Source organism: Pholis gunnellus, assembly GCF_910591455.1.
Source record: "Pholis gunnellus genome assembly, chromosome: 12".
Lineage (NCBI taxonomy): Eukaryota > Metazoa > Chordata > Actinopteri > Perciformes > Pholidae > Pholis > Pholis gunnellus.
In genome coordinates, this window is record NC_136539.1 from 3,745,044 (window position 1) to 3,771,686 (window position 26,643).

General features: G+C 42.1%; 3 protein-coding genes across 18 annotated transcripts in view; 1 reads left to right on the top strand and 2 right to left on the bottom strand.

Moving 5' to 3' along the window:
* Window positions 1-443: 443 nt before the first annotated feature.
* Window positions 444-11,438, bottom strand: slain1a (SLAIN motif family, member 1a; the record flags this gene model as incomplete). Its single annotated transcript, XM_079169599.1, has 9 exons — window positions 444-519; window positions 1,778-2,111; window positions 2,285-2,473; window positions 3,093-3,425; window positions 4,550-4,699; window positions 4,828-4,923; window positions 5,958-6,074; window positions 8,680-8,816; window positions 10,972-11,438. The coding sequence occupies 9 exons, from the start codon at window positions 11,436-11,438 to the stop codon at window positions 444-446; spliced, it is 1,899 nt and encodes a 632-aa protein (XP_079025725.1).
* Window positions 11,439-12,623: 1,185 nt separating this feature from the next.
* scel (sciellin) lies at window positions 12,624-21,044 on the bottom strand. Of its 3 annotated transcripts, none has more exons than XM_079170589.1 (26): window positions 20,942-21,044; window positions 19,751-19,782; window positions 19,110-19,179; window positions 18,861-18,917; window positions 18,674-18,745; window positions 18,518-18,550; window positions 18,332-18,373; window positions 18,203-18,238; window positions 18,061-18,108; window positions 17,909-17,977; window positions 17,760-17,822; window positions 17,380-17,451; window positions 17,206-17,274; window positions 17,051-17,101; window positions 16,327-16,395; window positions 16,002-16,043; window positions 15,842-15,916; window positions 15,690-15,752; window positions 15,547-15,594; window positions 14,866-14,934; window positions 14,716-14,769; window positions 14,529-14,591; window positions 14,371-14,436; window positions 13,672-13,780; window positions 13,154-13,256; window positions 12,624-13,022 (listed from the first exon to the last, which is right to left on the bottom strand). In XM_079170589.1, the coding sequence occupies exons 2-26, from the start codon at window positions 19,767-19,769 to the stop codon at window positions 13,006-13,008; spliced, it is 1,479 nt and encodes a 492-aa protein (XP_079026715.1). In that variant the 5' UTR covers window positions 19,770-19,782; window positions 20,942-21,044; the 3' UTR covers window positions 12,624-13,005. The 3 variants fall into 3 exon arrangements, with proteins under 3 accessions (XP_079026715.1, XP_079026714.1, XP_079026713.1); XM_079170588.1 differs by having other exon boundaries at window positions 15,690-15,749; window positions 18,332-18,376; XM_079170587.1 differs by having other exon boundaries at window positions 18,332-18,376.
* A 3,792-nt stretch (window positions 21,045-24,836) lies between these two features.
* The window catches only part of mycbp2 (MYC binding protein 2), a 65,310-nt gene continuing 63,503 nt past the window's right edge, over window positions 24,837-26,643 (top strand). For all 14 annotated transcript variants that reach the window (XM_079169661.1, XM_079169670.1, XM_079169674.1 and 11 more), the window contains exon 1: window positions 24,837-25,520. In XM_079169661.1, the coding sequence (XP_079025787.1) occupies window positions 25,249-25,520 (272 nt within the window). In that variant the 5' untranslated portion in view covers window positions 24,837-25,248. The remainder of the gene's footprint in view (window positions 25,521-26,643) is intronic.

Consider the following 26,643-nt stretch of genomic DNA (forward strand, 5'->3'; position numbering starts at 1 on the left):
CACAGGATGTAACAAAATCCCAGGTTCAACTTCATATCCGACACCACGGTCTGACAAAAATCAATAGTTGCTAAATTAGTCGTATGAAATCATTAAAAGCATGTACAAAAGCGTGGGCTGTCTTTTCCCTAAGCTTCACTGTAACCATCCACGAAAAAAACACATATCAAAGAAGATCCAGTTCACACGGAACAACAGATTATCAGAATATTGCCAGGTTGTTCCAATGTGTGTCAGTCTGTGTTTCAGCAGGTAGTAATGTGAAGGTCCAGCCTGCTGGACCCGCACTGTTCTCAGTCCTTCAAGTGAAGAGTAGCGGCCTTTACAAATGCTAACAGTCACTCTCTCTTGGGTCACAGCCCAAGACCGGGCCGTCCTGACGGCAACGCTTGAAATCAGTGCGTCGCCCTGGGATCCCTCCTCAGCTTCCGTCTGATTTGGGTTCAGTAGCAGCCGTCTTTCCAGCTGCCGTCCCTCAGGGCCGTCAGGGCGGCCAGGCTCTTTGGAGGAGTCAGCAAACTGTAGACGGAGAGAAAGGAGTCCATTAAAAAAGACTGATGAGAGGACGCAGGATGAAGTTCGACCTTTAACTACCAATCAGTATAATATCTAAACACCTGCGCTGTGTCCCAACTCCATACATATTTATCATTTGGTCTATAAAACATAAGTAAACAATATAAAAAGCCCATCTCAATATAACAAGATGAGATTGTTAAATATCTTGTTTTGGTCGAACAATAGCTCGAAACCACCACAATATTAAATTTACTATAATTTAAGTCCAAGAAAAGTTTTCTTTTTGATTAGTTTTCCTCTCATCAATTCATTGATTGATTGACCAATTATACAGAATGTACTATATATGCTATATATGATCTTTATAGTGAACTATTTCTGCAGTAAGCAAGAAATTAACATTGAACATTGAACATAGTCAACCCTTTTCATGCTGACAGAAAATAATACAAAATGCAATGTCGGACGTCAATCGGACTGCAACTTTATGTCACTTAAACTTAACTTAACTTAACTTAACTAAACAAAGAAACAGAAAAGTTATTTATCTATGGTGTTGCTGGAGCTGTTTTGCCACAACAAGAACATCTTTTCAGCTGTGAGTAGCTTCCAGGCAGAAAACTCCGGCTCTGAAAAGTGAAGCCAATGTGGAAGTGCTTTAAACTTCAACTCACTTCAATGTATTCCCTCAGTAAACATTGTAAACATTAGTTTATGCTCTCGATCGCTAGTTTCAAGCCTTCTTCAATACAGCATGATGTTCATTTAGTGTCAGATTTAGAGGCAAATAGAACATAAACAAGGTTATGCTTTAGGGCGGGGCGACCTTGTGATTGACAGGCCGCCACCAGAGACGTATACGGCGTCTCTACGTCACTCCTCCACAAATATGGTCACTTACATTCACTGGTTGCAAAAAGCCAAGATGGCGACGGCTGTAAACTAAGATGCCAAAGGCCAAAACTCAATGCTTCAAGACGGCAGTCCACAAACCAATGGGTGACGTCACGAGGACTACCTGAATGGTAATGGACTGTACTTGTACAGCGCGTTTCTAGTCTTTCGACCACTCAAAGCGCTTTAACGCTACATGTCATTCACCCATTCACAACCATTCATACACTGATGGAAGGGCTACCATGCAAGGTGCCTTGTTTTGAATGAGTAGGCACCATGGGTTTCGGGACGCAGCTTTGAACCCAGTTTCAAAGCGCATTATGCTTCCAAGTTTTACCGTACGGATTGAGATATGTCAAACCTGCGTGTGGGCTGGCTGATCTTGCTTGCACGTGGAACTCCACTCGTTCCCACAAAGGAGGCTGGGCGAGGGAGCGAGCTGCGGGTGACGGCCGGCTGATTGCCGCCGACTTTCAGGGGCTGCAGCATCAAACTGCTGCTCGGTTTGAGGGGCTGAGGCGGTCCCGCGCTGCCGGGTATGGAGTGTAGACTGATGGAGGTGGACAGGGAGGTGGAGGTGGGGCCCTGCTGCACCGTGGGGCTCACGTAGGCCGTGGCTTTTAGCGGGTGTCGGGGAGTGGTGGGGAAGTTGCCCACGCTCTGGACCCGCTGGGTGAGCTGGCCTGGGGAGGGAACTGAAGCACAGCAGGAGAGCAAGTTAGATGACAGTAAGTCGAATATCGGTAGTGGGATGGCATTTACTGCATTTTAAACTTTGCGACTGCTTTCAGAAAACATACGCTCATGAATAGAAATGAGCCGTGCGCGGTTCATTTCTATTCATGTGTTTGAAGCAAAAAGATCTTACTGGAGGACTGGAGTCGTGCAAGCCCACTGGAGGAGTCAAAACTCTGGCTGCTCCGCAGGGAAGATATCGTTGGCAAGGAGGAGGGGCCGTGGGAGGGTGGGTTGACAGGGGAAGCCAGGCATGGAATGCTGGGAACACTGGGCATGCTGGGAGATCGGAGCAGGTTGGGCATGCTTCTCCGTAGCTTGTCTATGCAACCAGATGAGACATTGTAGGTGTCGGCCAAAGCGTGGGAACTTTTTACTTATTGCTCAACATTAAAGGAACAGTTCTAGTTTGATAAGTCACTGCTTCTAGCCAATACATTACCCTGCACATAACCTCCTGTAAAGGCCCAACTTGTCATTTTTACAATTTGCTTTTGTACAAATTAAACAAAACAAAAAAGATTTAATCTAATGTTAATAAGTGAGATTTGAAGGTGCTGATAGCCTGGATTTTGTAAGCTTTGGACAGAACCATGCTAGCTGTTTCCACTCTGTTTACAGTCAATATGCTAAGCTAAGCTAACCTGCTGCTGACTGTAGCCTCCTACTTACTGTACAGACATGAGTGGTATACATTTTTTCATCTAATTCTCTGTCACAAAAAAGAAATCAAATTTTCGGAAATTCTAAAGTATTCCTCTTATTCCTTCTGACGCAATTAAATCTCAATATGACATCTGTCATGTAATTGATAGAACAGAGTACAGAACACACCGACACACTGACCCTAACTGAGGATGCAGGTAATTCTGTATTTGGGACACTTGAAAAAAATCAAGTTCAGCTTCAAAAAGTGGACGTGGTATTGGTGAAACACTCACCTGTGCTATTCCTGTATACTGAATGTGTTTCCATGGTCAGACTGAGGGGTCCAGAGTACTGGGAGAGTCCGCTGAGTGAGAACTGAGGTGCGATTGAGCTGCGTCTGCAGTCTCTGATACTGGAGAAGGTGTGAGAGTGTGGCAGGCCACCCCGCTGCATAGAGCCGAACAGTCGAGGCTGGGGAGGCGGGAGCTGGTCGTAACCCTCGTCCTCCTCCTCGTCCTCCTCCTCAAGATCCATCTCGCTGCGCCGGAGGGAGTGCAAGGAGAAGCTGGATCTGCGCTGGCCGGCTGTTGCGGTGTGCGAGGTAGAGGCGTAGTCCTGTCGGAGGCCTACAGGGTGACAGATCGATGCTTTTATCCGTGGAAAACATGAACCTGAACCTCATTTACTATATGATGCTTTTCATTCTGCAAGGCGCCGAGAGACCAGACTGATACGTTTACTCTGAAATCATCTGCATAATTTAACAAAAAGATATTACTGTCAAATCAAGTTCAACTGATCCAAGGTCAAACATGTATCTGAGCCATACATCAGTAATGCAACACAGTGATCAATTTCACTCCCTTCAGAATGCTATGCAGCAGTGTTAAAGGGACTGTTCACCCCAAAATACAAAATTCATGTTTTTCTCTTCAATATAATGGTGCTATATGGAAAAGCATATTTCTTTGGCGCTTTAAGCACCACAAGCTGCCCTATAGTCCCATTATATTAGAGAGATGGCAGACGTCTCGACGGCCGATATCTCCAGAGCTACGCAACTCAATCTATACTCAGTGTGCGAAATAAGGAGTCGGGGAGTCTGAGACCTCTTGATTTGACACTTGAGAGACCCTGAAAGCCTCAATTTAAAAATTTCGGGGAGTCTCTAAAATCTACAAGACAATTATTTGTCACTAAGGTGTATTTTTAAAAGCTTACTAATGGCCAGCAGTTTTCATTATTCAAAACTGCAAAACTGAAAAGTGAGTGTGGAAGACGATTTACACGGTAAATGCCACAGTTAGCCAGAGACGCAACATGTTTACACGAAGCAAGCCTGTCTTTGCGTCAGTTTGTGGACCTAAATAGACCCCCTGTGGGCAAATTTGATCCAGTGCCTTTCCTGTGAACCTGGATTAAAGCAGGACGTTGCCTCCTCTCTTCTTGCACCCTATGGAACTATAGAAGACAATATAAGACTGTAGAACTATAGAGGATAAACTAGTATTTTTGATTTAGGGGTGAACTGTCCCTTTAATCAAGATACAAAAACAAAAGACTATAGAAAAGCAGTCATCAAGAGGCAACTGTAAATTTAATAAAAACAAGATGTGGACAAACTTGTTTGTTATGAAGTAGTTTCCTATTAGGAAAGCCAACTTCTCAGCTCTAAAGAAGGCCAAACTGTAGGCTGTTTTTCACGGAGGGTATATTTTTGATCCGCAAGACATTTCAACAGTCGACTCACTCTCCTCCTGAAGTCGTGCCATGACCTCCACGTCCGTCATGTCCTGCAGTTTGTAGCTCATAGAGATGGAGTCGTCCTCCAGCTCTGACACACCCACCTCACTGTCCACGGAAGACTGGGGGCTGATTGCCGCGTGTCGGCGGCCCACGTCTAAAAACACACAGGGGAGCCACATCTATACCACCAGGATACTTTGCTTGATTGCATGTGGGACAACAGAGTGCTAAAACTGCAATGAATGGCAGAGCGGGGAAGACATATTGTCAGTGAGGTCTTACTGTGGAGGGTGGAGTTTGATAGGAAGGTGGGCGCTCTGTCACTGAGGCTGGCCCTGAGAGGCTGGAGGAAAGACTGAGCGCATGATGGCAATGGAGCTAGGGAAACACAGAAAAAGAGGGAGAAGATTCAATCGTTAACATGCTAATCAAAGCTCAACTCACTGACATCTGTGTTCATATAAAATATGGATGTTTTTTTTTTTTCTGGTGGAGTTTGAGCTTGCTTGTCTCCATCTGTCCAAGGAAATGACCAGATAATCTCCTCCCCGGGAATCTGCTGTAATCTGATTGTAAACTGCAAGTAACAGGTTGTTTAAGAATCTGGGTTATGTTCACACAGAGAGCTCCAAAAGTATTTTGGAAGCAACACGCACTTTTGGCTCTGTATTCTTATTACTTTGGATTAAAGGCGAGAGTTGGTAGTTATGTATGAAGTGTAATAGACTTTACATTTTATGCCAAAATGTTAGCTAATAAACCCTAATTTGCACATCCAATGATTTGGTTGTTTGCTATTTCTGAGCACTGTATGAGGACAGAAGAAAAGCAGGCTTGAGTCCCCACATTGGCAGGATCAAAGTGGGTGGGGAAAATGAAAAAGCAGCACTGTTCAGAAGCCAAACAGATCAGATTGTGGTTGTACTGGGCAGTTTCCAGGTGTAACTGTGTGACTGTGGAGAGGAGGTCAACAGCCATACTAGGGGCTGTGTGAGGCTGCACAAAGGCACAGCAGTGCTTTGAGCTAAACGCTAACATGCTCAAGTCTAACAAGTAATGTGTCTCATTATCACCATCTTAGTTTAGCATGTTAGCATGCTAATGTTTGCAAAATGTTGTGCCAATCCATCAAATAGCCATCGAGACATTTAACTTAAAACCAATCGTGCATATCTAATGGCAGCATTAAGGTAAAAGTCAGGAGATACACTAAAGTTATTAAGATACACCATCTGGGGACCATGAATTTGGTTCCAATAAGATGATAAGAAACCGTTTAGTACTAAGCTACTGACCTAAAGGATCCATCGGTTATAATGAAACATGGAACTGACAGTTCACTATCAATCAGCTGATCAATTCATTGAGTGTTAGCAGGAGGTATATGCCTGTGTAGTATCTGTCTGTGTTACCTGGGGCCACGGTTGGTGCAGCAGGTTTCGTGTAAGGCAGCACGGGGCAGCTGAGGGTGGACAGTCCCTCTATGCAGCTGTATGGACGGACCGAGGAGAGTCCTCGCCACCGCTTAGCTGGACACAAGATTGTAGCGAGGGACACATTAGACTGATTGCTTTACCTCGTAACACACACATACAAACCCCACACACATGGAGGACATCGATTCGATTCGGAGATACTCTCCGAAAATGTTAATCTGCTTTTTACAGATCAGTATTGATGTTTTAAATGATCGGGTCACGGCTCGGACAGACGAGGCTGATACGGTAAGACGAGGTTTAGCTTAACACTGCGGCTTATTGGGCTAAACTGCAGATCTTTTTTTTTTTTGGAGGGATCTTAGGATAAGCAGGGATTGTGCATGTAGGCTAGATCGCATTCCCAAAATAGATTTGGGGGTGTGGAGGTTACATTTATACTGCTTCAGATGTTTCCTTCTTTATGAATTCCATGGTACACACTGTCATAACATATACGTTATTAATGTTTATAAGCTGTAACTTATGGCTTTAATAATGATTAAAACATAATCAATTAGGTTTAAAGATTAATAATAAACCACTCATGTGGAAAGCTTGACACCAATTGATTTTGGGTTGCCAGGCTCAAATATTGTCCTTACGAATGGCTTAATAACTATCTATTAATAAATGACAATTAGTCCCAATGCCTCATTAAAAGTGGTATTCTTCTTTTACATGAATCAATGCTGGCCAGCAGATTTGAATGACATGACTGACATTAGATGATGTGTGTTCCATGTGTCAACACTGAGTCCCCCCACACACACACACACACACTGATTGGTAGTCAGAGAGGCACACCACTCCGGACAGAGCGGTGCATTTTGGCATTCCTGACGCAATTAGGCTCAACTGCTAATGGACGAAACTAGCATTCACTGCAGGTTACCCAAAACAACAGCTCCTGGAGCTCGGAGACAAGGATGTATTCATGACCCAGAGGAGGAGAGCCAACCTCCACTGAATGCAGCTTCTAGAGAAAGAAGAGGACCCTGAGCCGCACACAAACACACACACACACACTAATGAACATCCAAACAGAAACTAACAAATCCGTGCTATTGAATAACAGTCTGGACACAAAGTGAGGGTGAATATAGAAAATCTAAGCACACACACACACACACACACGGGCAAGTTCACACAGCATATATTCATGCATGCAACAGTAAAGAGTCTCTTGTGTTTGAGCTGCGAGTGCCGAGCAAATCAGCCTCAAAACCCCAGTTAATGTAAGCAAGGTTTCTATGGCAACCATGTCCCCGTGCGAGAGTGTAGAAACAGTGAAGCCTCGAATCCCAAAAACTGTGTCAAGCAGCAAATGTCATTCAGTAGCTCACTAGAAGGGATTTTGAAGTATCCTGGTTATGTGTTATGTGCGTATGAAAATCATATTGTCGTATCCAGGTCTGCCGTGAGCGCAGGTGCGTCCTCAGCTTGAGTTATGAAAACACAAGGATAAAATGATGTAACAACGGTCTACATGATGAAATGGAAAAGCCGTAATGTAGTATCTTAACTTAACTGATGAGTAGATGGAGAAGCTTAATCCAGCTAAAAAATCCTCATCATCTTCAACAGTCGAGGCGACTCAGTTTATCAGGACGTGTCAGATTTGTGTCATGTGGATGAGCCAAAGACGACAAGACGGCGGACGCACCCTCAGCAAACTGTATTATGTTACAACCATGTATACGAGGGGCTGAATTAGCCAGGTTTCTACTATGTTACTTGTAAATGTTCCAGGATATTCTAAATATGAGCAACACCAGCTAGCAGCCATTAGCTTAGCTTAGCATAAATTCTCAAAACAGCGGAAAGCAGCTGTTGCCTTGCTCTGTCAGATGGCAACAAAATCTACCAACCAGCACCTCTAAAGCCCCAAAAACCAAAGTGTAAACAGGAGAATTTGGGGTTTTAAGGGCAGTTATGTGGACTGTTTATTGGCTGGGGAGCAGTGTCGTCCTGGACTCTCCGCTAGTCTTTATGCTAAGCTAAGCAACCAGCTGCTGGCTCCAGCTACATTTTGAACTACAGACACGAGATTGCTATCAATCTTCTCATTTAACTCTCAGCAAGAAAAGAGAATGAGCATATTTGTGAAAATGAATACATGACTATTTCAAAAAAACATGAATTTTAATTTAATATTATTTTTTCTTTTGAAATGTTTCAAAGATGTAAGATACAGTATGTAAAACCACTTGTTGGTGGTGCAGTGTAATGTGATACTACAGCTTCATAATCCCATCTGCTCTGTTTTCTACTTCACACAGTGTAATGCCATCCAAGAGCACAGCACGAGTTCCTCCAAATGGAAGTGTTCTTTATATATCAGCAGAGTAACAAATAATTGTTCTCTGGCGATACTGAAATGTGTAAATGGGAGACCTTCCAGCTACCACAGAAAATAATCACTCTGTGGGAAGTCGGCTGAGGTACTTAAAAACCCATAAATTCAAAGAGAGCGAGTTAAATGGTTAGAAGCGATCGAGCGGTGTGCAGGGAAACGCTCCCACGGCTCGGGAGCTGAAATCCTGTTGCACGTGGAGACGTTTCGTGGGTCAGAGCTTATGATCGCATGTCAGCAGCCGGAGGGACAGATGTCCAGATGCGGCCGCAGTTGAAGGCCGTTAATCTGAGTGATAAATACCTTGGTCCAGCCTGTGGCAGAGGGTCATCTTGGCCAGCTCCACCTCGGGCCCCGGGTGGTCCAGTACCTGCCTGCACCACTGGAGAGGGCTGAGGACACTCTTGCCCCACAGCTTGGCTTTGGGACTCACGTAAAGCCTGCGACGACACAGCACAACCCACAATTCAGTCCTGACACCTTTACAGCGAAGCTCATATTGTTACTGTCTGGAGAGAACTGAGGGTAAATAAACTAGAGGCTGCTTTATTGTGCAGCCTAGAGATCTGTAGGGGCACATTTTACTGTGGCAATATTTCTCAGACGAAGGCAGAGCATGACTTTGCAAAGGTAAAACCTGTGGCTGAGTAAAGGGAGCGATTTTCATAAAATCCAAATGTCAACACACCGTAAAAGATCAACATTTCCACAAAAAGCAATTGGCATTTTACTGGCTACAACACAAACTGTGAAAGCAGCAGTGTATAATAAAAATTAAAATGGTGACAGCCTCATTGGGTGCAGTGATTTATAGGATGTGAGTATGTGAGTAGTGAGACACAGGATGATAGTATCTCTTCCCCCTGTGGGCTGTAGATGCTTGAAGCACAGAAACAATCAGTCAATGAACAGATTAGTTCATCAACACAGGATTAATCAGAAATTTGGATAATAGATTCATAATTTCAGTCATTTTTTTAACCAAAAATGCCAAATATTCTCTATAATTCCTCGTCATAAATGACAGTGAACTGATAATTGTGGGGTTTAGGTTCGAAAAATGAATTGAAGATGCCACCTTGGCATTATACTACACATTTTTCACAACATCCTGTCTTTTTACACAACAAATGGTTAAATAATTAAATAAGAAAAAAATGAAAAAACGACTGAAAATAATTGCTCGTTGCAGTGCTACATACTTGTATCGTGGCCACACAAAAACCAAAAGAAACGGAAACTGGATGTTATCAGCGACTTGCTATCAGTTGAAAGTATCTGACCGCTGAACAAAGAGCATAAAAACATCTGATTCTGAAATGACATTAAAATGACAAGAATATAAAACAAATCAATAAACTAAATATGTAGCTGTGTGTGACTTTGATACACTGGAATGACAGATTCCTAAAAAATAGGGCCGGGCGATAATTCAACATGATAACGTATCATCTTTCATATCGTGATGAAATCATACATCAAGATATCGTGATACACAACCACATCGTCTAAATGGAATATAACAAGCACACACTAACTTACATTTCTAAGACAATCTGAATTGATGAGAATGAATTTGTATTTGTGTGCATGCATGTAAACAAAGTCAATGTAGAGCTGGACATTTGTATTGATATTTTCTCTATAATTTCACAACTGTTCTTTTCATTTTGCCCCAAAGTTCTTAATTACATTAAGCAATATGTAGTGCTTTTCAGCTGTATGAAAGAAAAGACTATTTATTTATTGAAGTACCAGAAACAAATATTTTTTTATATAAATATATTCATGTTATATATCTATAACACTACATAGTTGTAGTTATATATACTAGAACTCTCTCTCTCTCTATATATATATATATATATTGAGATATATTGAGATATATTGAGATATGAAATGTATTGTCTTGATATGCGTCATCTACAAACGAAGCAGAACTGACTTTCACTCGACAACTAGGCCACGGTGTACACTGACCCGGGGTCAGTTAGTCACGCTAAATGGAGTCACTGGTGCTGCATTCAGCCGTGTGCTACATTTTCCCCATCATCTCATCGGATACATAAAGCCACAGAGACGGTTCAGTAGTCAGTGTGTCAGTGTGTGTGAGCTGCCTCAGAGTCAGCGGATAACAGCGCTTCAAAGCGGCGCAGCCTCGGGCTGAACACTCTGCACAAAGCCGAGCTGTTTGTTCACAAGCTGAAGCGGGTCATTGTTTCTAATTTCATCCCGGTGCTGTCTTACGCTGAGAAGACACCTATGCTGCACACACAGTGCATTCTGGGATGCCCACTTGCTCGTGTTAGTTTTTGTTCTTATTTTTTTTACGTCCTGTTAAAAAAAAGTCCCCCTATGAGCCGGAGTCTGTAAGTGTCTTCCTCCAGGAGAGGAATCAATAATGTAATCGATGAGAGGATACATGGCAGGGGAGCGTTACATATGATGTACAAAATAAATGTGGCTAGTTGGCAATCTTGTGGCCTGTGAGGCAAATATGATGGTCAGAGAACAACAGGGATTTTTAACTGTAATTTCACATATAGCCTATGTTTGTGGCTGCGATGGAGTGGTCGATACAAACAGAGCGGTTACCAGCTATCGGGCTCTCCGACGGGGAGCGCGGCGTCGAGGTCCAAAATATCAACCTCATCCATAACGGTCGCGGTGGCTCCGGCGGCGGCGCCGTCCTCCCCAGCGGCGGCGGCTGCGCCAGGAGACACCGAGCTCGGCTGAAAATACGCGAACGGCTCCTCCGTCGCTCCGCGGGCTCCGGGGGGACAGGGATGCGACTGTGTCGGGCTCGAAATGCCATATTTGCCGGGGACGTAGTCACTCGCACACGCTGTACCGCCGAGCAGACACGACAACGAGGTCTGGAGATGAGGAGGGCCGACGGAGCAATTGTTTACAGCGTTCGCTCTGGTCCGCAGTTGTTCGTTTTGCCTCTCCAATTTTCGGACCAATTCCTGCAGCTTCAGCACCTCCAGCTCCGCGTTGGTGATTTTGTTGTTGCCGTTGACGTCTGCCATCATCTGCGGGTTCAACACCTCTGCTTCCATTTGGTAAAGAGCACATTGAGAAGGGGCAGAAGAAGCACGGCCTGCCTGCAGAGGGTCCTCTTCAATTCAGAGAGGGTGTCCAGATTCCCCCGTTGAAAGCTACTACTACACTCACACACGCTCACACACGCTCACACACACTCACACACACTCGTACACACACAACACAATGATGCTGCCGCTGCCGCTGCTGGGATGATTGTACAGCCTCCATCTCATTGGTCAGCAGCTTGGTGTTCAACTCCCATCACACCACTGCTGAGGAAGTGTTTATTATGGACACACTAACACACAGAGTATTAAAGTGTACCTTGCATTTATTATCTTTTTTAATTGTATGTCTTATATGTATGTCTTTTTACAGTTTTTGATATAATTGTGAGTAGCATGTCCCACCAACATTATCCCCCACCCCAGAGACCAACGAGAAAGTCTCTAGAACGTTTTGCATAGTCGGATTACTTTTAACATTTTTTAAAAATTGAATGGTTTAGTTGTATTTTCGCCCTAAATGCACATCTAAATGCACTTTCACGGACATTTACATTACAGTCATTTAGCAGACGCTTTTATCCAAAGCGACTTACAATAAGTGTATTCAACATAGGTATTCAGGAGAACTACTCGTCACCAGAAGTCATAAGTACATCTCCTTTGTTAAACAAGCATCTAAGAGCATAACCCAGAGCCAAAGTTCAGTGCAGAAACAAACTAGTATGAATACAATAAGAGCTGAGCGGAAGGCTCAGGGTAGCACTTCTTGAAGAGGTGAGTTTTCAACCTGCGCCGAAAGATGGGCAGCGACTCTGCTGTCCTGACGTCAGTGGGAAGTTTATTCCACCACTGTGGGGCCAGGACAGAAATAAGCCGTGACCGGGTCGATCGGCCGCTGGGACCTCTGAGCGACGGGGCAACCAATCACCCCGAAGCAGCAGAGCGAAGTGGTCGGGCGGGGGTGTAGGGCTTGACCATGGCCTAGGTACAGCTATCAAGACACTTGGTCAAAGCAAGAACAAATTACTTATCAAATTCAAGGTGAGTCAGAAGTTCAGTTGTTCCTCCAGAAGATGAATACATGGAGTAATATAAAAATGTTTTCATTTACTCAACTAGCCAGAAGGTAGTTTACCTTATTGCATCTAAAACAGGGCAACATAACACCAAATGAACAGACACATTTTTAGATACAGATATATTGGTTGTCTTTATTGCACACAGAAAAAGCCCCCGGCCCTAAATATTGCAATATCTCCTTTCATATCACACAATCCCCACAGAGTCAGCAGACCTGAGAGAATATCATAAGTGCTATCTCAAATTAGTGAAAAGGGTTAGATATAGAGACAGTAATATCATGACGTCAACAGCACAGTTACAGTTAGCTGCAATAGTATTTCAAATGTATTTTCATAATGTAACTGTCATCTTTCAAAACACCCAGATAAAGCTTTGTCAGCTTGTAAAAACATACAGGAGAACCTGCGTCACCCAAAACACACTGATCAACAGCAATCCATTTGATCTTAAAGCACACGTGCTTCCTCTCCAGTGAGGGCTTGGGAGAAACTCAGCGGCTCCATTTATCTGTGGGAAAAAAAAGAATAATAATACCCGATTAACATCTTTTTTCATCAAAGAAAATAAACAAACACATATAAACCTTTGACATTCCTCATTCAACAATTATTTTTTATTTCATTTTATTCATTTTTTACCTCTGGTGACCTCAAAGCAGTTCTCACAGTGCACCATGCGTTTGTAGAGCCACATGCTGTCCCCAGCTTTCATATGAGCCAGCGAGCCATTACACACCTCGCACTGCCGAGACACAAACACACACTCACATGGGGAAAGAGGTGCATGCTGAGCAGTCGGCTGCACATTTATCAGACAGCAATAGTTTCTTGTTGCTTTGCAAATCAAATACTCCGAACACCCACATAGCTGTTTCCAATATGGCTGATTGGGCCTCTTGTCAGGTGTAAATTGGGTGAAATAATGCAGGGAATTACCACAAACTCTACATACTAATTAGGAATGAACAGAAGATGTTTTGACATGTGACATTAGGAAAAGCCCAGGTGTAAAGATACAAAGTAATGATGATAGAGAAACAATTGTTTTACTCTGTGATATTGCTACTTTTACTCAAATAAAGCATCTCAATGCTTCTTCTTCAAACACTGATTGTTGCAGACTTTCATGGAATGAGAGACTAAAGTAATCTGCTCACCTTAAAGCAGGAAGCGTGGCAGTTGATTTTCATGTCATCCAGGACCATCTTGGCGTCACCAGTGAAGGGTTTACGGCAGTAGGTGCACAGGTCTTTCTCAAGCACCGCCCTGCGTGGGACAGAAAAAAACAACATCATTTATTATAAGTTCATTCCTGACCTTGGAAACAGGAGTTTGGCAGAAACAAGTCTGAGCTCATGCTCCACACTATATTAACCTAAAACTGTAGTGAAAAGCCTTTTCCCTCCAGCGCCACCAGCAGGTTTATAATTTTGGCTTTTAGTGAAATACCATGACAACTATTGGACGGATTGGGACAGAATGTGACACAAACATTTATGGTTCCCAGACGAGGAATCCTAAAGACTTTGGGGATCCCCTCATGTTTCCTCTAGCGCCACCATGAGATTAACATTTGAGAAATGTCTCAACCACTGGGTGGATTGTCATGAAGTGAATTGCAATAACTCTGGTGGTCCTTTAACCTTTCACGTAGCACCACCATCATAACAAAAAATTCCAATTGTGTGCGTTACTTTGGTTTATCACCAAATACTGACAGAACTAATTCCCATCAGCCTTGGTTATATTTGTGCTAATTCGCTAATGTTAGCATGCTAAACTACGGCATTGTAAACATTTGACCTCTCAGCATGTTAGGACTGTTGTCATTGTGAGCATGTTGCACTTTATCCTACCTCTCAGGAGCTGCATACGCACTCTTCGTGGAGGATGAGTAGATTTGATCAGTGTCATCCGACCTGCTGTGAGAGTTCAACAGATATCAGTTTCTACAAGAGTCTTGCTTTACTCTCATATAATATCAAACCAAGCTGTGTTTAATGTCATGGAATACCTGTTGCTCCTGTAGGACTTTGAGGTGTAGGAGGAGGGACTGGTGATGCTGCTGTAATCATAACTACACAAAGACAAAATAACCACATATGACAGGATATTTTGAATATTTCTCACTTACTGCAAACTCAGAGAAATGGAAAGCAAAGAAATCATTATGCGAGAGCTTAGCTTGGTCTGCTTCCTACCTGGAGTCTGGTCTGGGGTAAGAGTAGCTTTTACGGTCGCTGCTGTAGTCGTCACTGCGTGTGCAAACACAGAACAGAGGCACGTTTTAATCCGGTTGTACAGACAAGAGGTGTGTTTTTGAGTGTGAGAGACGATAGAGAAATGATCACCTTGGGGTGGTGCTGATGGTGTAGGAGCTGGTGCGGGTGGAGGGAAGATCATCGGTGTACGAGCTGTAGCTGTGTGTCAAAGATGCATGAATGAGATATGGTCGCAACTGAACAATGCTTCTATTTATGTATTTATTGGGTTCTTTGAATTATAAGTCAGACATTACATCATAATTCAGATATTACAATATTATTGTTGTTGTATCAATTTTCTTAATAAAACTAATAATAATTCTTAATTTAATACCTGCAAATCTAATGCAATTCCCATCAGCCTCAGCTGTACTTCGTACTGTTAGCATGCTAGCACACTAAATTGTGATGGTGAACATGGTGAACATTTTACCTGCTTAACATCATTATGTTAGCGTTGTTATTCTGAGCATGTTAGCATGCTGACCTGTGCTAAAGTACAGCGTCACAGAGCCGCGAGTCTGGTTTTAGAATCCACGTCTTTTAAAAATGTGTTGGCCTTTTAAAAATATGTTTTTTAGTCACTGTAGGCTAAATGAAAAAAATGCTCTTGATTAAATATAGTATTTTATGTATCAGTCTATAAAATCTGTAGGTAGTTAAAATGACCATTACCACCTAATCTAGAGTGGCTTAAAGATTATATTATATAGTTCTTCAGATGGCATCAACTCCATCTTATCCCACTTGAGCAGTCAGCATGTTTACCTGGTGGTTCTGGTGGAGGATGGCGATGACAGACCTGAGCTTTCAACTCTAAATGGCACAAAAGACAATGTCAGAAGAAATATATAACTATATTGTACGGAACCAAAAAAACGCAGTCTCGGCTGTTCAAATCCAGCACTCACCCTCTGCTGCTCTCCAATGTGATGATCTCTCTCGTGGTGATGGTGGTGCTGCTGCTGCTGCTGCTGAGAAAATGACGACGTGATCATTTTAAATGACAGGATAGTTAAATGGTTGTGTGTTTTGAGAAGAATTATTCACTGAGACATCTCACCTGAGAGAAGGAGATCGGTCAGATACAGATGTAATGGATCGAGGCAGGAGGGTGCCATACAGGTCATCCTCAGCCCTGCAAAGCAACAATATGATAAATAAAAGGCATAAGTGCATTAAGTACATTTATTAATATATATATTGATGAAAGTTTATCTTACGTAGAGGAAGTCCTTGTTTTGGTTGTAGTTTTAATGCCATTTCTGGAAAAAAAAAAAAAGATGAGATATTTTCACCTGACTGATTTAATGTCAGGGTTACTGTGTGAAAATATTCCTCATCACAGAATATTATTATTGATTTACTGTCGTTATTTTATATATATATCCATCCATCCATCCATCCATTTTCCTCCGCTTATCCGGGGTCGGGTCGCGGTGGCAGCAGGCCAAGCAGGCTGCCACCTGCTATATTTATATATATATATATATATATATATATATATATATATATAGGCTTTCTAGGCTTAATGAAGGAAAATATCACCTGTCTGTGGACGAGTAATCCGCCTTGCCAGATGAAGGGATGAGTGACGTGAAGAGTTTGTCCTCCGGACTGCACAGAAACACAGGTTACATGCAAGCGATGTATAGATTAGTGTATTAAATTGAGAAAGGGTGCTTTTTTTTTTTGCTTGTGAATTCAACTTTTCTTTTCTTAGAGGAATATCTTGTAATTTGTTCTTTCAAAAGTGACATAGTCTCACTTGCTAAATACAAATAAAACACAAATATTGGTCAGATAATATTCATAATATAATATAATATAAAATAATAAATATAAAAAATAGTCATGATTATATCATTACCATTACAGCCACAAAGCCAGTCAGTGACCTTCAGCCCCAAGCCTATTGGTATGATTTCAGTTGTGAAGAACAGGCTCAATCATTTTCCTTAATCAGCTGGGCACTGTAGTTTTTAGCAAACATTACTCAAACAGGAGTAAAGGGCTCATTTGTTGTGGACTATTTTCCGTGGCGGACTAATACACATTTGGTGCTCTGCTGAATGTTTACAGCAGCAGGGAGGTGTTTGTGGGATTGACTCAAAATACAGTACAACGCCCATGTTCTTCATAATGATAAGGATCACTGAAGCTAGTTAATAGTATTGTAGTATAATAATAATAAATAGTTAATTGTCTGTGATGGGATATGTTGGCACACACAACCTCCCCTGCATTGTACCCAGTATGGGAAGAAACTCACTCAGTGCTGCTTTTCACCATCACCTTCTCAGTCTCGAAGACGGTTGTTTTGCTGTAAAGAAGAAAATATACCTCATTACAGAATATCATTAACGATCGTGCGGCGTCATGATCAATATAATTCATTTTAAAGGCTTTGCTGAATGAAAATATCACCTGTCTGTGGGTGAGGAATCACCCTTGATAGCCGAGGGGATGAGAGTGTCGTACAGTTTGTTCTCAGCGCTGCACAGAAATACGGGTTAGATTGTAAGTGATGCATAGATTTAAATTGTCCTGTTATTCAGTACCAGGTATTGTAGTCATGTCAGATATCTGCCCATGTCTCACTCTTTACTGCTGGAAACAGAAGTCTCAGTCTCTTTGGTGGTTTTGGTAGGTGAGTAGCTTGAGTACAGTGGCCTGTGTGAAAAGACATTAAAATCAGTTTATTAGTACATTTACTCAAGTAATGTAGGTAAGTACAATTTTGAGGCACTTGTACAAGACTCGTTGGAGATGGATTAAGAAAAAACATTTAAAACGTTGGACTGGTTTATAAAACACAATGATTTGTTAAATATTAAACCAGTGTGTCACAGAATTTTGAATATAAGAGGCCCAAACAGGTAAATGTATCATATATGTATATATAATATTTGTACTGGTGCTTTTACTGAAGTGAAGGTTCTGAGTACTTCTTCCACCATATAGCAGTATATATTCTTTACCCTTTGCTTGAAGACTTGACGCGCTCAGTGAACGTCGTGGTGGGACTTTTAATCACAGTGGAGCTGCAAGAAAACACAGCCGTCATTAACACCGACACAGACTCAACGTGCGATAAGATGATCCACATTAACGCTGCGACGTTCTCTACCTAACAGTCTGGGAGGTGGTGATGGTGGTCTCACTGGTGCCGTCCCTGGACACCGAAGTGGTTCTGGTGCTGAAGGAAGAGCAATACAAAATAAATTCAATACGGAGTTGTATTTTACCTTGTCGGTTGAATTGGAACTATTAGTCACGTACCTTGTCTTAGGTTCCTCTGTGACAGTCGTCTTGGACGTGGTGATTGCGCTGTGACACGATAAATGCAAAAATCACACATTATATTTATGCCTCTCTGTTGATTTTTTGCTTTGTGTGTGTAAAAGACTGGAGCTTTACACACCTGCTGGGATAATCTGACTTCAGGGTTGAGTATGTGCTGCAACAAAGAGGCAGGTTGTTCAGAGGATTTGGTATAAAGAAAAAGAAGAAGCTGTATTGTACAATTAGTTGTGTTATTATGAAAATGTACCTCTTGGTGTAGGAAGATGTAGTCGGGCTGGTAGGGAGGGTGCTGCTGTTAGAGGAGAGGCTGTATTTAGCCACAGTTACTGCTTAAAGTTATTGAAAGTGCCTTTGACTTGGAGGAGGGCTGGAGCGCCAACAAATTGTTTGTGTGTCTACAGAGGAAAGGAACTAGAATAAATACTGTACCAACCCGCTGCTCAGCTCATCCTGACTTCCGCTGAATCTGCAATGACAGAAATTTACAATCAAATGTTCTGCTTTTTTAAAATAACTGCTAACATGATGTTTATTTGAAAAATAAACATCCATTTCTGCATCAATATAAAAAGATAACATAAAGTCATACTTCTTGGAGAGAGACTGCACAGATGTTGACCTGCTTGTAGTTTTGGTGGTTTTTACTTCTTTACTGTCTGGACTGTGAGCAAAAAACAAAGAAATGAAGGATTAACGTCTCAGTCGCCACATTTAGTTATCGGAGTAATAACAAAATGATGTTCTAGATCTTATAGGAGTTGAAATGTTTGTCTTACTCAACACTAGTTTCACTGCGCTGGCCCAGAATACTTTTGCCAAAGTTTGGGTCTCGGCTGAAGGATGAAAAAAGGATCTAATTAATTCACTCAGAGATGACTCAGCACTCTGGCTTACCAAAAGGAATGCAGAAGGAAGCTTTATTTATTTTTTTACACACACCCAACAGTTCTGACACATCCTACGTGTGTGTTTTCCAGTGGAGAACATTGTAGAACATTGTATCTGATTATGTATACGTGACTCACTCGACGTCTTCGTCCTCATCGTCCACTTTTTTGATCCAGCTGCCGTCCTTTAGGAGGGAGCTGACCTTGCCTGCAAACACGAGACAAGAGAATGTTGAGCCTGTTGAATATGTCGCTATCTGTTTTTTAATCACTTTTCATCTATTTTACTCATTTTGTGTTGTTTTAAAAATAACATTTGTATTTCTCCTGTGTTATTCTCGACTTGTTTTCCTGTTTACATTGGTACTGTCTTGTTATCAGCTCATCAGTCATGTGTAATTATGCACTTTGACACCTAAGGTGCTATAAAAGTTTCATTGATGAACTGATATGACACTGTTGCACACATTTAAAGATTTAAATATTTTATTTGTCACATGCTCAAACAGTGTGTGCAGTGAAATGTGGGGTGACATACTCTTCGAAAGACTAATAAATAATAATGATTAGGAAAAAAAGGTTAAAAAAAGATTTGGAGCTTAAAATAATATAAAAAGGATAAAATCTCAACGATTAAAAAAAATCTATAAATGATATCAGTATTGTAAAATTCTATGAGCGTCATATGACAAATGTAACCTTTGAATATTGACAAAACATGGAATTTCACATTCATTTTTTGGGGGGCATTTTATTATTTGATATAATTCTATACTTACCAGTTGAAAACCTGCTCATTTTGTAACTTCACCTGTAAGTGTGAGAGAACAAGGAGGGACTTCATCACATAATGGAACTACACATCACATGCACCAGGTGGTACTGTGGGCTGACACCTTTCATATACAGCGCATGACGTCTCACCTGAGATCACTACACCAGGTTAGGCAGCAATGCTGTTCTGTATGTATTTGTGTCATATTCATTTCCTCCCCGGGTCAGTTTTGTGAACATGTCATGCTGGATTTGTCCCTGTGTCTGGCGTAAGTATCAACTAAAGTTCTGCCCAACCCCAGACTCCCTGATCAAGCCCTTAAACTGGTTTGTCTTGATCTGTACCCACATGAAGACACGCCTTCCCCAAACACACAATTGTCAGCTAAACAGAGGGGCGTAGCGGTGACATTAGTTATGAATGATAAAGATTGTGCCATTTTGACTATACATGCACACTCTGGCACGCACACTTCTATATCATGGAGCCCTGAGGCAAATATCTACATCTGTGAGGGAAGTTATAACAGTAAATGCATTGTGTCTCTAATTATTAGTCACATAATCTACTGTGTGATGACTGCTACTAGCGCATACGATATTTATGGTGTGTGTGACATTGTTTGATAGGTCCATGTAAGGTATGCCGTGTGGTAAAGAGCTTAAACCGAGCTTGTCCCGGAGTTTTCTGAACCGTCGAGATTATTAAACTCTAGAAAAATCAAATCTTTTGAGCAGAATCTCTTATCTCAGTGTCTAATCTTTAGTGAGCCTTGTAAAAGTGGAAGATTTACAGTTCGAGCTCTCGAAGATTACACAGTAATAATCCATGATGTACTGTCCGGTAACACAATGCTTCTGAAATCATGACTAAATCAGTGTGGCTCATGTTAAGCCGTAAGAGTTAACAGCAATCTTAGACATGAAATCAAGTATGTGTGTTTGGTGTATCCCCAATATCAGCACGACATGCATTTCATTCCTCAAAGTAAAGTCACTCAAAAAGTAACTAAAAGTACATCATTAGATAATTGAACTAATATTTCTATTTATTCAGGACTTTTGCATTTTTGTCTCAAACAGCTCTGTATCACACTTGAAGTCATTTCTAAGCACTTAAAACTAATCTGAAATGTCAGTACACGAACATATTAGTGTAAAGTGACAAAGTATTTGGAAATAGACAGGGTACCTACCTCCTCTGTGACTCGATGGACGGAGGAATTAAAACTCTCACAACAGCTTAGGTCTTCAACACCTGTTTGGTACTCAGATTTGCAGTGCAATCACACCCTGATTACTCCTTCTGCTTTAAACCTGAAGGGAGGAGATTCCAAGGACACCCATGGGTGTGGCTAAAGACAACAATCAAACTAGCTCTCACTCTACATTTTTCTCTTTCCGTCATCACCGGCTCAGCCTTAATAATAATAATTGTTTCCACTGTCTGTTCAGGGTTGAAAATGGAATTGGGTGGAGTGCTGAAGGACCTGCATTACAACTTATGTGGCAAGGAAGCAGAGCTGCAATGTGGGTGTGGGAGCTTGTGCTTCTTTGACTGTCTATAGCTTTGAAATGAATGGAATTTGATTGAATGGAGACACTGTTTAATAGTAGTCTCCTGTTTGAGAGATTTTATATTTTGATGTTCACTGTGACATAATGCCAGTAGAACTCTAATATATAATGACCTTTGGTCTACATATATGACTGACCTGCCTTGAGAATAAAAAAAGGCCTCCTCTGAAAGTCTTACCCTGCTGTATGACTGCGTATTAATATATCTTTTTAATACAATACCTGGCTGACAGTGGACTTTGCTCTTTACACATGTATGCTGATAAAAGTACTGGAAGAAAAGGTGGTTTCAACTTGGTTTTCAAGCACAGGTAAACAGATAAATCATTACTCACTACTGGGTCTGATAAATGAACTACTAACACCTTTGGTCCGGTCATAAAGGTAACAGGGTGGGATACTGATACCTGAGCAAGCCTCACCACAGTCACTCAAAGTTCGACTGAAACTTCAACCAAATGGCATCTAACATCATGTATAATTCCATCGATTGAGAGCGAGCCACCTGAGGAGCCCTCTAAAGGGGGACCTGAGTTCATTTCTTCATGACAGCTATGGGATATTTAAGTTTGTCTGATGCATAGCAGTGGAAAATCATCAGGATGACTCATAAAACGTGTAAGCGTCAATCAGACTTGAACTGTAAATGCCATACTGTCTGTTACTGTGAGCTTCATTGTGAGGTGTGCCGTGTTTTGAACGATCAAAGGTATGAATTGTGCATAGCATGCAGGGGTGTGACGGCATGATACTGAGGTTAACCCCTCCTAGTCACAATGATAGCACGAGAGGAATGCAGACTATCTGCACCGATCGAGCTGCTGCGCCAAATGTTTAATAGAAAGACGGATCTGTGTGGACAAGCCCAACTGAATAGCACATTAAAAAGCATTCGCAATAAACTCAACCGTGTTCACTTCAGTCTAACTGAGCTGGCAACACACTCAGCTGATTTAAGACATAGAAATGAACTTTAAGTAGCAACTTAACCACAATCAAACTCAAAATTTGTTTTTTTGGTATCAATATCATTAAGAAATAGCTGGAAAGCCCTAGAATGAATCCCTGCACTCAACAATAATCTGCCCTCTTTATGGCTGCATAAATGAAAGTGGAGAGCGGCTGACACTGGGTGGCGCTAGAGCTACAATGATGGAAATGGCAATGTTGGTTGTGCAACTCTAAAATAGATGAATCTCACAAGCTGTCCAAGGTAACAGACATCCTGATCATTTTACAGTCAGTTAGTCAAAGCAGCAGAAATGAGTGCAACCTGATCTGTTACAGGGAATATGAGAAGGTCAAGATGTAACATTAAAGAAAACGCATTTCCAAATAGAAAACAATAACTCTGCTCTTACTCATGAACATCATCACTCGCATGCAGTAAGTTGTGTTGCATCAGGACGACTGACGACACTGGCACACTTTCATATCATTCCAACAACCCATCTAGATTTTCTTTCGCATCCCGCATCACTTCCCTGATGTGTGTGTATACACCAACTGGGTTTCATCTCCACCGGTTCATCTCATGCTTGTGACACTTCTGCCTGATCTATAGCATCATCTCGGCCTAGATACCCCCTCCCCTCCTCCCTCCATTTGTCCTAACAGGACAGAGCCGAGATAACCGGGCAGCCCTTTGAATGTGGCTTCACAATCAAACACCAAATCTTTTTTTATAGCCTTCTACCTAAAGACAACTAAGAAAGGAGGGCCAACAAATGTCACACGCTGCTTTTCACTTCCAATATTTCAAACAGAAATCCTAATATGACAATCCCTAAATTTCACAACAGTACAGAAGAGTCAGTTGTCATCACTGATACATGCTGGCACTCTGATACTGCGCATGATAATCTCCCAATGCTTCCTGGGTTGCTATGAGGGGGAGACAGTAGACCGACCCCTCGCATGTCATTGGGCCGCTGCGCTGCCTGGCAGCCAATAAAGCAGCACCAGGGCCTTTGTAAATCTCTTTCTCTATTTTCCTCAACCTCCCTCTCTCTCTCAGTTATGCATGCACATCCACATGTACATACATCTCTACCACCATAAAAAAGACGACATTAAATTGGACTTTGACATTAGGGAGATTCAGTAAAGAGTTTGGGAAATATGCTTCCCAGACACATGCTAAATCAGTCAAGTCAGTTTTATTTACATAGCCAAATAACACAAATTGTCTTAAAGGGGTTTTATAATCTGTGAAGCAAACAACATCATTTTTCCTTGCACTATCGATTCAGATAAAATTAAATCTCCTCCAAAAACCATCTGACAGAAAAGAAATTGAACAAACGTCAGAAAGAGCGACAGAGGGGGCATCCCTCTCCGAGGATGGATAAACGTGCAACTGATGTCGTGTGTGGCCTACAGACTAGACCAACATAATACTATTACAGCATCAGGATGACATAACTATAGATAGACTGTACACATGAAGTAAATGGATCACACATGTACTTATCCGGATATATTATGTTCATTTCTATGACATGTGCACTGCCTGCAGCAGTTTTCTGTGTTTACCTTTGCATTGCAGTGTGTAATCGGCCTTTACTGCCATACTGACTGACGTTACCCCACACAGTGTCTCCCAGTTTCCCCCTTTGCAGCATTCCTGCTCCAACTCCTCCTGTGAGAAGGTAAAAAACACAGTATTATCACTAGGCCTATAATGTGCATGTTGCACTCCTGAGGCACTTCCGTATTCCCATGTAATTTTTAGGCATAGATAAAACACAGATTGCATCTGCTGTCTTGCCAACAGTGAGCCACATCATGCAGCCTATATTCATAAAAATGTGCACATTTTGCTGTAGGTAGATAGAGCCATGCTCAGTGAAGAGGACCACTGTACAACTAAGATTTAATAAAAGTCGGCTGCAGGCCTTGTGCAAACTAATGAGTTGTTTAAGAAGGCTTGTCTGAGATCAAATGGCAACATTTTACAGTTACAGTGTTCACTGGAGGGGGAAGTACTGTGCACAACACTAACAGTGTACATGGTTCCAGCTTATATTCATTATGGAACAGTATGACTGCATAGTATAATAGCAGAGAGGAACTTACGAGCTAAGAAGTCAAAGCAGTATAAACAAAATGCAAAACTGTTCAAAGGTCAAACCGGAGCGTCAGTGCTTTTGTTTGAGGCGGACATCGTAACATTTAATCGGTTTTAAAAGTATCCCAGTGTGCCGATTTTAAGATCAAACTGGGAGGGGCCTTGGATGGACCGCTGCAAATTAAATGTCCACTTTCCAACTGTGCATACTGTGCAATACAGCTCGTATGGTTTCTATATTCTCACATCTCGCTATATGCTCACTTCCACGGTTGTCGTGGTTTTGTGTTTTGAATAAAGAACTGCAGATTAGAATATGTATGTACAGGGAGGTTTATTGATTAAATAAATCGGTGATAGCATCGCCCGGCTTTAGTCGCATGAAAATATCCCGGCATGCTAGCGACGCAACACTCAGCCAGGGAGGGGAGGGATGATGGAGCTAAGATGGCAGCCCAACTGAGGGTGCTGCCTCTCTGGGGTCAAGAACATACTCAAGGAACTAATAAAACCCGATCACGACAAGGCGACTCGTGGAAATTAATGGTTCCGTTTCTGCAATTTGTCAAGAAAAATGCTATGGCTTGAGAAGATATATTTACGGGAGACGAGCACCGTGGTGACGCCGTGGCCGGGATCGGAAGACCGAACGTTGTAGTTGCACCACCAGATCGGCTACAATTTGCTCTTATAATAACTGGGGACCGTGGATGCTAATTGTGGTATTTCTGCAACTTGGAGCGGACAAATAATGTGACGCGTGGAGGATTTAATGACAATTGGATTGCATCGGATGGCTATATATTATCTAGCTGTGGTATCTTTTGTGTGATATATGCATTGTTCTCCAAAACGATGATGTGTGCTGCTGCGGCAGCGGCCGCCGGTGGAGGGATTCTACCTTCCTCATCGCCGTCGATGGGGTTGGGTGTCAGGGTCATTTCTGGAGCAGGAGCCGAGCTCTCCACCATCGGTTCGGGAATGGGTTCTTGTCCGACACCCGGAGCCCAGTCGGATTGTCGGACTCGGTACCAGCTTTTACTCTCAGGGCGAGCTCTGGCCGAAAGATACAGGCGGATTTATACCACCGCTATCAATGATAAAGAGCAAGGGATAAATCAAGGAAGGTGAGTGGCTAACGTGAAGAAATATAGATATCGCAGAGGCTGGTCTGTCATTTGTGGGGCTAACTGGGCTAACGTAAGCTAACATTAACCCTTGCTTAGCGGCACGTCAGTTAACTACAGCTACACATAAATGGACATTTTTTCATGGTTCTTGGGCTTGTCGGACTTTTGTCACATAAGTCACTGTTTTACCTACAATGAATATGCCAGGGGCTACATCATTTAGGTGCATCCTCTTGCAGGGGGGCAGCTTGCTAAGTAGCATTTTGCCAATTGACTTCCTTAGCGTACGGAGCTAAGCTAACGTTAGTTCACCCTTGCTCGAGTGGTTTGCACCCTTGGTGCTTTTGGACATTGTGTGTCGCTAAACATAGACATATTGTCACTGAAATATGAAAAGTCAATACCAACTTCGGCAATTACGACACGAAGAAATACTCTATTGGCAATATCCAAAACAAGCTGGTAGGCTAACTGTCAAAACAGCAATTTTGTTTTGAGCAAAAGCCAGCTAGCGTTTAACGTAAACAAATGTACTTGCTAGTTAATAGCCTACTCTTAATTTGTTGCTTAACATGTTTAACTAGTGACTGCTTGCGTTGTCCATCATATTTTACGTTACTTCATAATTTAATATAATTTGATGTAAGGGAGCTGTGTGTGTGTATCTAGGCCCAACGGCGTCACTGTTTCGATTGCTAGCTAACGTTTACTGACGTTGAGGAGCATCAGCTCTCATCTAAACCTAAACCTGGAGCTGACAATGACCAGATATAACGTTACATTCAAACTATTAATACACACACCGCGTTATTATTACATACAGTTGACACAAAATGGCCCTAAAACGTTCAACATTGTAGCCCAATGGGTGACGATGTGTTGGGAGGTGGATGAACTCATTGCTTTTCTACCATAAGCGGGTAATACAGTTACGTCATCCTGTCAGTCAGTCAGGTTGTAGACTAGAGGAGCTTGATCATTGCAGCATCCTCCCTCACAAACCCAATTGTTGTTCTCAACCCCTCCCCATGTACACTCCTTTAGGCTTGGGTCAATACACTGCTCAAGGGTCTAACATTATGCTGTTTTCATAACCAGCTCCTGATTTATAGGTCTGTAC

Excerpts from the sequence above, each read along its gene's own strand:
- scel (XM_079170587.1), bottom strand. Across the intron at positions 14,592-14,715 it reads TACCCCAGACCAGACTCCAG|TTATGATTACAGCAGCATCA; the intron begins GTAGGAAGCAGA and ends GTCTTTGTGTAG. Across the intron at positions 13,781-14,370 it reads GCGTATGCAGCTCCTGAGAG|GGCGGTGCTTGAGAAAGACC; the intron begins GTAGGATAAAGT and ends TGTCCCACGCAG.